General features: G+C 40.8%; 1 protein-coding gene across 2 annotated transcripts; it reads left to right on the top strand.

The window, feature by feature from the left end:
* The first annotated feature begins 4,543 nt into the window (after window positions 1–4,543).
* Window positions 4,544–9,613, top strand: LOC145447276 (ficolin-3-like). 2 transcript variants are annotated; one of them, XM_080325693.1, is made up of 4 exons: window positions 4,544–4,704; window positions 4,758–4,950; window positions 5,132–5,228; window positions 9,317–9,613. In XM_080325693.1, the coding sequence occupies exons 2-4, from the start codon at window positions 4,891–4,893 to the stop codon at window positions 9,424–9,426; spliced, it is 267 nt and encodes an 88-aa protein (XP_080181819.1). In that variant the 5' UTR covers window positions 4,544–4,704; window positions 4,758–4,890; the 3' UTR covers window positions 9,427–9,613. The 2 variants fall into 2 exon arrangements, with proteins under 2 accessions (XP_080181819.1, XP_080181820.1); XM_080325694.1 differs by having other exon boundaries at window positions 4,544–4,950.
* Window positions 9,614–11,039: the final 1,426 nt, after the last annotated feature.

Raw genomic sequence — 11,039 nt, 5'->3', positions numbered from 1 at the left:
AATGTACTATTTTTGGATGGTTCACGAACTCCTTTTGTTGACACACCCTTGGCTGGTGGATTTTGATAAAAGTCGACTCAAAGGCACACAAAGTAAAGTGTGAACGGCCCCTCCCAACGACGCAGAATCTCTGTGGCTTTTATGCGTTCACAAAGGGTACATTGCCAGTTCTACGTCACATTAAAGATTATTTGGTATTCTTTCAACTGTACTTATTCATTGCACTTTGTGCCAATGGTCTGGGTTAAGCTAAACTTCCCGGATATGTCATTTCCACTAACCAGCGTAGCTTTGTATAACGTTTTTAGTATGGTGCGGTACGATTAATCGACATTCACAGCCTGGCACACGGTAAAATGCTATCAAAACTATAAATATATTTGATAAATCAATTCTTTGTAGCAAGGGGAGTAAAATTTCAATATTTGAAAAATCATCCCCCCCTTCTCGACTCGAGTCATTAGAATTAATACTCGATTGAGATTTGAGACTTCAGTTACTCAGATCACTGTGCCCAGCATTAATTGTAAGTTATTTCAACCCTTTTAGGGACTGTAAGCAGTTCATGGTGACACCATTAGGAAGGCCGGTAATCAAGCAGCAAAACATGGCGGAATAATATTTCCTTTTCACTACCAACTCTAGCTCAGTGGTCTTTAACCTTTACTAACCAGGGGAACCTTGACCCTAATCTGCAGGCCTTCGACGAGCCCCAAAGTTTTGTTCAGTAACAAAAATCGAATACTTACCACATCACACACATACTGCATTACTATAGAATCCTGCTGCAGAAAATGACATGTGCATCAATAGTGTTAGAAGAGAAAAACCAATAAAACATGATTTTGTAGCAACACAGAAAGGTTGCAATGAATATTTACTGCAAGTCAGCGTGCCTTATGCTGTATGCTGGAATGTAGCAAGAAAGTACTGTTCAATATGCGGGACTTCTATTGTACCATTCTAATTCTTGATGCAAACATCAATCTTCAAAATTTTTCAAAGTCATACAAATCAGCCTGCAATGCTGGCAGCAATGAAATATCAAGACAGAAATCAGCAGCCCAGTAACTGTTATTCTGCATTGATAGCAATCTTGATGCATATGAAGCATTAGATCTGTAACGTCATTACTTTTCACTTATGGCATATCCATTGATGTAAACAGCTTGACCCGGATAATGAGCGGTGAAGTCGGCGTTGATATCAAATTTGAAATTTCCCTTGTTTTCATCACTACAACCGTACTTGTCAGTCTCGGAAGTCAATCTGAGTGTCCCATGGATTTTTTTAAAATAATCTGCCAAGGCAACAAATCGAGTTACCTGTTATACATCAGAGATGGGATTGAGATTGGATACTACAAATGGAATGATGTAGGAATTTTTGCCAAAGATCCCAGGCTCCATTATAATCAGGCTAACACCATACTTGACATAGTCGTGCTTAACACAAAGCTGAACTGAACAAGAAACAATACACACCCTGATACGTTCGCGGTATATTATAAGGCAGAGTGTAGTTAAAAGGAACAGAATAGCTTCCGGGTGAAACTGAGGACTGTCCGGTCGCTGAAACACAGGCACTGTATCTTAATTCTATGAGCTACCTCGAAGAAAATGATGCAACCCTTCCGGGTATTCAAGTTTCTAGAACCACATTATTAGGGCTGCATGGGCATAATGATTCGAATGCTCGAATCTGAATCGAGTATTAATTCTAAGTATTCGATTCGAGAGTACTGAAATGATGTTGTATACTACCAAGATATCGAAAATCGTCCAGAATTATAGTTGCAATACTGTTTTTCGCTGCCAACCTTGATTGGTCGTGTCGCGGCATACAAAACACGTAATTCAATGCTACCCTCTTTAGTGGAACTGACATATGCCTTTAGTTCAATGTATCAAGGCTTTCTATGTATATATTACCAATCGCGACGAACCTACTGGGGGTGATATATTATTGAACAAACTTGAGTGAATGTCAATTTTGAAATTGATATAATTTGTCAAGAGTGAAAGTTGCGATTTGCCATAGCGTGGCAATGGGGGATAGTAAAGCCCCATTCACGACAACTTGGCTCGTTTCAAAGAGGGTTACATGCAGAATTATCTTACGTTCGCCATAGAGTAGTATTTCATGGTTGAAATTGAATTCTTTTTCTTTGTAATCTTTTGCGTTATCTCCAGAGCCTTCAGTCCATTTCACTTGACATTTTCTTGACATAACAAGCTGAATGGCTGAAGAAAAGAATAATCAAAGTAAAATGAACAAGCAGTGACCTTATAGCTAATGATAATTACAGTAGTCTATTATTTGGATCTCAGGAAAAAATATTCAGCTATATACAGGGACAATTTCATTCATATAAGTCATGCAAACTTATCACTAAAATACTTTCACATTTTCAAAATCCAGAACGTTAAAACAGAACGTTAAAAGCAAATGGTTTTGCCAACAAACTGTTCAAGTATTCTTGAAAACATAACCACTTGACTAAGTACTAAAACTAAGTAGTGCAAGTCGGCAAAACCTATTTGAGAACTCCACAAAAGTCACCAACTACAGACCGATATTTGTTCTTTTGTGTATTGGGATTGTCTTCAAAAAGCCAATCTTCATACCTTGCCAAAAAGTCTCTAATTTTCCGTCCCCAATTTGGCTTCCGCAACAAACACCAAACCTCACATGCCGTCCTTATAACTTTGGCCGAGCAGTACTACGATATCCCGGAGATGCGAAATGTGGGATGTAGTAGTTTCCGTGATCTAAAAAAGGCGTTTGACTGCGTAGATCATATTATTCTCCTTTCGAAATTGGCGCGTTTTAAACAAGAGACGTGTTTTAAACAGCCAGACTGTTCTGAGTCAAGTGTACCTGTTTGATGCTGGTGTGATCAGACTAGATGACCTTCATGGTCTTATCGATCATTCCTATCTAATACCGAATACTGTGCACGCATATTTTCCGTACCACCATCACTGCCGTTTGTTATGTATTTTGGTTCGATGAAAATAAAGACTCTCTCTCTCTCTCTCTCTGTTTGTTTTAAATTGATTTTTGTTTTAAATGCAGCGTACGACAAACGCGCGTCCACGTCGTCCAACTGCCATATGGTAGACAAATTAGATCATCGCTCTATCAAATATACCGGACCTGATTTGCGGAACAGTATTTCGCTGGCTATCCGACAGCCATCGAGCATGTCCACATTCAAGTCGAAATGCAAGCAATTTCTACTGAATAAATACTAGTTAATCCTCTAATTTACGGGACCATGCACGACCTGACATATCAATCTCGCCTTCCGACACATGCCACCTTTTTGTCACCTGTCCTTTTATATTATCTTCTTTTACTTTTCATTCAGTGTGCATGCCTCTTTTTTACATCACCTAGGCCAGGTGGGTGTCTGATTTCTATAAGACTACTCCAAGTCGTTTCGACATCTTCCTATCTTTCATTGTATCGCAGTCACGTGGTGTTACAAAATTATGAAAATTGTAGCAATAAATTGAATTGAAAGTAAATTTGCATAGTATATTCGTATTGAAATAAACCCAAATATTTAGGGTTGCCACTCGTCGGGGGTAATCGTCAGCAACTAGTAGACAATTAAAGAAAACATTGCATATCAACAATCGTATCACCAAATATGACGTCACTGGTATGGAAGTTTGAATAATCGAGGCGGAGAGATCGCTCAAGCTCAATGTACTATTTTAGATGGTACACAAACTCTTTCTGTTGGCAGAAACAAGGTCGGTGTGTTTTGCTTGCCATGGACTCGACTTTCATCATAATACGCCACCATAGTTTGTGCCAACAGGAGTTCGTGTACCATCTAAAACTAGTATATTGAGCTCACGTCCACGGAGTGTGAAACGATTTCTTGGCGGGCTGGATTGGAAGAATGAATACCTAAAGCTAGTTACGAGGGCTACGGGGCAAGAAAATGTATGCCCGGCTCGGGCATTTACAAGAGAAAACACAGAAAATATCGCGATTTTCGCCGCAATTTCGCTATTTATTGATTGACGCACAGTATATAAATAACAAGTTAAAGTTATTATTGTTACAGAATTACAGGCGGGGCAATGCCAGTTGACATTAACGGGACGAGCCACCACTACATTAAACTGAATGAAAGATCAGCAAACGACTAGGGTTAATGCAGTGAATGGAATATTACAAATAGGCCTACATGGTAATAATGTTCTGCAGCCATTGTTGCATCTATTGTCGTTAAATGTGGCGCGTTATGCATGGGGAAGTTGAGAGCCCCTGCGCAATTAAAAGGATTAGTTCTTGTCGGGTTCCCTTTTTTGCGTCAAAACATCAGATGCGATGATTCATAGAGTGAACGACCTTGCAAGCCCTATTCGACGTATTTCATAAATGATATCGGCGAGATGACTTCCTCGAATTCACAGTCAGCCGAACACAACATTTCGTCATTGCACGCATATCGCAATTGCTGGAAAATTGATTGTGTACTGAAAATTATCTTTAGTAATAAATTGTTACACACGGAACTAAGATTCACATTTGGGCGTGCTGCTCAGTTGAAGCTGGCCTCATTATCATCTGCACCTACCCACCACGCACCACCGCCTATCTTATAAAGTTCAGTTCTGAAAATGTCGCTCAATTATTGGATTCTCTTAATGTTCGGAAGCGCGGTGTGTTCGCGTTCGTCAGGTACGAAGAATAAGTGTTCAATTTCGAGTCGGATTGTAATTTCTCATTTTCAGCGCAATTTTGCAAGAGAAGTTACGTCGACGGTACATGGATCTCAGAGGGAGATTGTGGGGTTCGTATTCAATTAATTTTACGCCCCATCGTCAGTTAGTTCTATAGTCTGCGTACGTTTCATGTGGTGCGGAAATGATGTCGGAGATAATGAGTGAACTTCAAGTCAGATCAGAACAAGAGAAGAAATGGACTGTGAGTCGAATTTGTAATCTTTCAAAGATCCATCGTTTGTAACGTAATGGGCAAGCTCGGTTCAAGATGACCATGCAGAAGTTCCAAATAAGGTCGAGGCATGATATTTTAAACCATCGAGCCCGGAGCCGGAGAATTCAGGAGATTTTCGAATTTTGATTGTTTGCCGGATCTGTTGCAGGTTTTCCAGCGAAGAAAATACGGAAACGTGAGTTTCAATCGAAATTGGAAAGATTACGTGAAAGGATTCGGGAATCGCGAAGGAGATTTCTGGCTCGGTAGCATGGTTTGGATTTTATTCGATTCCTTCAAGTTTTAGGATTCCGCCGATCCACACTTGGGTATTGTATGAGTAGCTCATTCTGTTATGAATGGTATGCCCTGCGCCATCTAGAGGCTAGTGATAGTTGTCAACTTTTTTTCGTATAGTGGCACACGTTAACGTTTTTACCGAATCCAAACGGAATAAGGCTACATGGATAGGAAATGCGAATCGTATGTTTACAAATTCCTTCAGTCGTTTAATGTGATCGTTTCTGCTCAATTTCTTCAGCCAGCTGTGCGAAACGAGGCAGTAGCATATAATTTCTGTTTTCTTCAATCACAACAAGAGCAAAAGTATGTAGGCATAGGCATGCGAACAATGATGAATATCGCTTTTTGGCTGAGATTTAGGTATTTTCAGGAATGTTGCGAAGCGATTTCTAAATTCAGTAGGCCTATACTTTAAGCTCTTTGAATTCTGACTTCTAACAAATCTGATCGTAGTTCAATAGGTTCACAGGTTAATTAGGTATAAAGCAGGTTCAACTCTCCATTTATAAACGCGCGATTGTTCGAGACACAATAAAGAATTAAGATTCAAATATTCGTCCACTAGAAAATAGGATATATGATTTTATTGAGGAACATCGAGTTGCTTATATACGGCAAATTTTATTCTTGTCAAGGTTTCCGGTTTACCAAATACTGTTCTTGACGAAGTTAATTCAAACATTCTAAATCAGGAAAATCACGCTGATTACCTCCCACAACTTAAATTTGGATACGTTTAAAGGCCTTAACTTTTCTGATACCCGCAGTTATTTCGATTGCATTTGTTTTCAAAGGCCAGACAGCAACTGGGTTATCACGACGACCCCTCCCCTATTATTCAATGCATGCATACATCTCAAGCTATTACATACTGATAACTCCACACCTATATCAATGGTTCCTAATATTTTTGTCTTCATTCCCCACTTCAGATTTATTTCGAGTCTTCATTCTCCACCACACAAAACTATCGACGTATTTCCTATTAACATTTGTCATTGCGGAGCAGCAAATTGCTTGTTTGAGTATAGGTCTATAGAATAGAAGACACACAGCCACACCAGTAAACATGGCAATAAGCTATGACTGCAACATAAAACGTATTGTGAACCGATACCGGAAACCTTCAAAATTTAGCGAAAGCATCACTTCACATCATACTGGCTGTGCTGCATGTGTTTGTGACACCATCATTAGCTACCCATCGTTGACAATGAAATTTTGTGAACAACACGCAATGTATTTGTTGATGCATACACCCCAGAGCAGTTAACTCGTACCGGTAATCGGTAACCGGTAATGAAAGTAAAGAAGATAGTATAGAAAAAGAATGCGACAAGAAATAGGGCGGCATGTCATGGGAAGCGAGATCGATAGGTCAGTCGTGGTCCGGTAATCTTGAGGATGGACTGTATTTATTTAGTAGTAATTGCTTGTATTTCGACTTGAATGTGGACATGCTCGTCGACTGTCTGATGGCCGGCGGGATACTGTTCCACACATCAGGTCCGGCATATTTGATGGAGCGATGATCTTTTCGGTCGATCATATGATATTTGGACGACGTGGACGCGCGTGTGTTGTACTTGTGCGCTTTTGATTCAGAGGTAAAGAAGTCATTGAAATATTCGGGGCAACGACCGCAGTGAAACTGATACATAAACTTGGCGATTTCTAGTTTCCGCATATCTTCTATGTTTAGGACGCCGAATCTCTTCAGCAGCGACTTATTGGATGGGCAGCCAGGCCCCTTTGGGGCCCTAGCTATGATTCGGAGTACTTTATGCTGTAGTTTCTGAAGTGGCTTGAGTGCAGTTTTACTGGCAGCCCCCCAACAGAGGATGCCATAATGTAACTTCGATTGGATTAAGGATTTAAAGAGTATCAGAAGAACCCATGCTGGCATGAAGCGCCCAAGGCTGTAGAACAGGCCGCACTTCGGTGATAATTTAGTTTCTAGGGACTGAATATGACTATTCCAGGACATGTTCGAGTCCAGTAAAACTCCGAGATATTTGGCATTATCTGTGTTGGAAACGGGCTGACCAGCGATATTAACGGTTAGGTTATTTTTTGAATTTACTGTCAGCAATTGCGATTTCGAGGCGTTTATGCAAAGGTTGTTCTGGGCCGTCCACTCATGGACTTTGGGCATTTGGTCACAAGTCAGGGCATCTAGCTCTGCCGTCGAAGATGCGGAAGAGAGGAGGTGAGTATCATCAGCGAACAGTGTGGTGTTCAATGAGGAGGTTTCAAAAATGTCGTTGACATATAAGGTGAAAAGGACCGGTCCAAGTACTGAGCCCTGGGGCACACCACAGGTCACCGGGTGAGGAGAGGACAAGGTGTCTGAGATCGCAATCATTTGTTGGCGTCCAGTGAGGTAACTTTTCATGAGCTCAAGTTGTGGGCCCCGAAGTCCGTAACGCGCCAATTTCGAGATGAGAATTTTATGATCTACGCGGTCAAACGCTTTTTTTAGGTCGAGAAAAATGCTACATCCCACATTTCGCTTCTTTGAGATATCATAGTACTGTTCGGCCACTGTTAGGAGGGCATGAGCGGTTTGGTGTTTGTTTTGGAAGCCAAATTGTTGAGGGGAAATGACAGACATTTTGGCGAGGAATGAGGACAGGCGGGAGAGGAGCAACTTTTCGAATACAATCTCGATGCATGGGAGAACGGATATCGGACGGTAGTTGGTGACATTAGTTCTATCCCCAGCTTTGTGTACAGGGACTACTCTGACTTTTTTTAGATAGCTTGGGTAGACTCCATTTTCTATCATGAAGTTGAAAAAAGGGGCCATATATTGACCGATATGCAGGCTTATCATTTTTAAAAACCATGATGGGATTTGGTCATGGCCGTCGGCCTTGTGCGATTTCAGTTTGTGGATGGCTACTTCCACTTCGTATTTGGTCGTAGGTTCAAGCACAATTGACTGGGATATCGATCTCACCTCTGACCTGGCCGACACAGGTTTTGTAATAGAAGAAGCAATATTTAGGCCTACGTTACAAAAATATTCATTGAAGTGATTCGCGATGGCCGCCGGGTCTGAAAGTTTGTTTCCGGTATCCGAATTCACAATTTCCGAAACAGACTTATGGCTTTTTTTCGATGTAGGAGAGAGTTAAGTCCTGACCATGTTTTTCGAGTCTCCTTTATGTGTCTGTTGAAAAATCTCTCATTGTACTTTGCTTTTGCCTTGGAAATGAGATGCACGGTGCGATTCCTGAAACGTCGAAATCTTTCTTGTTCCTGTTCTGGGCAGGAACTTACATTATAAGCTTAAAATTGAGATAAACGTATTATCATATATCGTACTTCCAGTCAACCTGGCGTGAAGCATAAACTTGCCTATTTATTGCGGTAGCTGGCAGAGGGGGTCAAGGTATAATCATCGTTGGTGATCAAGTAGAAGGACGCCGTAAATTTCTATTCAATTAGTAAAGTCGGCGATGTACAAGACATGTCCGCGCGAATTTAAATGGAAGCGGACTATGAATATTTGAAAAGTAGCCTACCCAAGAAAGGATTTCAAAACGTAGAATGCAAGATCGCGACTAACACAGAAGGACTGTTCACACTGCAAATTGATACAACTGACGAGATTACATAGGGGCTATATCACCCACTCGTAATGATAATTTCACTGACAAACGTGATGGAATCTTCGCCCCAAACTACTTTCTCCTTTGGACAAAAATGTTAAATGTATGTAGTTTTGCCCAAACAACATCAAAGTAGAATCGAAAGTATGTAAAAACATAACCACGTGAGTAAGCAGTATCCTACAAGCAGACACTTATTTGAGTAGGCTACTCCGAAAAGTAAAGGGCCTATTTCGTTACAGACCACCTCTGATATTGTATTGTGGTAAATGGTACACCGCGTAGAACTAGTAGACCCGTCAAAATGATGGTAGGCTTACACCCTGAGGTGCAGAGGTTGAAAGCACTGGGTGTAGCATTTTCTATTTTCTACTGATAAAGTAGCTCAATTCAATACCAACGCTTTCTCTCATTTAACCAACATTTGTCTCCAGGGCTCGAGGAATTGCATGAAAAAACAAAGGAAGGAAATATGGAATTGGAAATCAACATGATAAGGAAAGATACAGGAACTCGTTGGGTTTCTAAATATAGGCAAGCTTGATTTTTATACATCCATTCATACTCAAATTAGGAAATAGGAAGTGTCGGAATGAAAGCCCTACAATGAATACGAACATGTTACGCATTGACGGATTGGCCAGATCCAAACACTCCAGAATGCGACGGTTCTCTCTCAATGAGCGACGATCGATTGGTTCTGACATCGCAATGACTTTGTACGCAATTTCTCTTCTGAAAACTGACTTATTTCACTGTTTGCTTCGTTTAACATTTTCACCAATTGTTATTTTCCAGGAATTTCCGGATCGGACCCAAATCTGACAATTACAGACTGCACGTATCCGGAAACTCCGGGAATATAACCTACAATGCTCTCTCATATAGTAAAAATCAACAATTCTCAACGAGAGACGAAGATAACGATGCTTGGTCGACAACGAATTGCGCTTCTCGCCACGAAGGAGGCTGGTGGCATAATGCATGCACCCGCGCCAATCTGAATGGAAACTTTAACAAAGGGGGCAACCAGGGAATCTGGTGGCGGGAAGGCTCTCAGTGGCCCTCCGCCAGATTCCTGCGTTACTCTGAGATGAAGTTTCGCAAAAAAATATGAAAGGACTTCAAAATACTGACACTCTTTAGCGACCACTTGTGGTCTTCAATATGTGGAATGAACATATTGTATCTTGCATGTGGAGACCTCTAGTCTAGGGTTCGCCTCCCTTAAAGGTCGTTTTTCCTACTTTAAAAATGAGATTGAATCGTCAGAAATGAGCCGACGGATAATTGGCGCTTTCGTAATACTCATTGGTATTCAGTCCGTCCTCGACACTTCAGAAATAAACAAGCATGTCGTAGGCTGGGAACACTATACCTATAGATTGCAGATAAACGCGGGGAACGCAAGGAACAGTGGGTCAAGAGAGGAAGATCCGGTTTTCGTTGTTGCGTTCCGAAACGCAACAATGACTCAAGAAATTTCATAGATTTATCCTTTCACTAGTTTTTATAAAGATGATGGTAAGAAAGAATGGATTCAAAAATTCGCCGCGAAGTCGGACCAAATTTAAACGTAAATCATCAGAACGGTTTCGAACGGCTTATAGCCTATACTCTCTTTTGTTCTCTCCATATGACATTACATTCGACATCTGTCTAGATCAGTGATTCCCAATGTGGGGGATTTTGAGAGACATAAGCGAAAAAAAAATTTCTTGGAGTCGTCATAAATCGCCATATAAATTTATTACTGTATCAATTTATATTGAAAATAAGCTGAGTTTGCAACCTTTACCTATGGTTTTTGGAGTAGGCCTGTACACAGCTTGCTATCTTGTGTAACAAATTAAGCATTGTGTTGCGACAAAAACGAATAATCAGGATAAGAAGGCGCAAAAAGTAATAGTTTTGCAGCAGGACAGAGAAAAAGCATTCACGTTGCTGGATTATGCAAGGCCGTGTGATGTGCGATGACGTTCATGATTGAGAGACAGATTGCCTTGGAATCAGATTCCCAAATATATAAAACCTGAAAGGTTATAGCTGATACAGTTGACGACTATAGGTTCTTATCACTAACACCCTTCACACGCAGGATACGTAAGAAGGTACTGCGCATCCGATATCCAAGCTAGTCATGGAATATACAAATTA

Source organism: Botryllus schlosseri, chromosome 9 (assembly GCF_051294905.1).
Source record: "Botryllus schlosseri isolate E-star chromosome 9, Bs_hap1, whole genome shotgun sequence".
Taxonomy (NCBI): domain Eukaryota; kingdom Metazoa; phylum Chordata; class Ascidiacea; order Stolidobranchia; family Styelidae; genus Botryllus; species Botryllus schlosseri.
The sequence above is the reverse complement of the archived record's forward strand: the minus strand, read 5'-3'. Positions and strand labels throughout refer to the sequence as shown.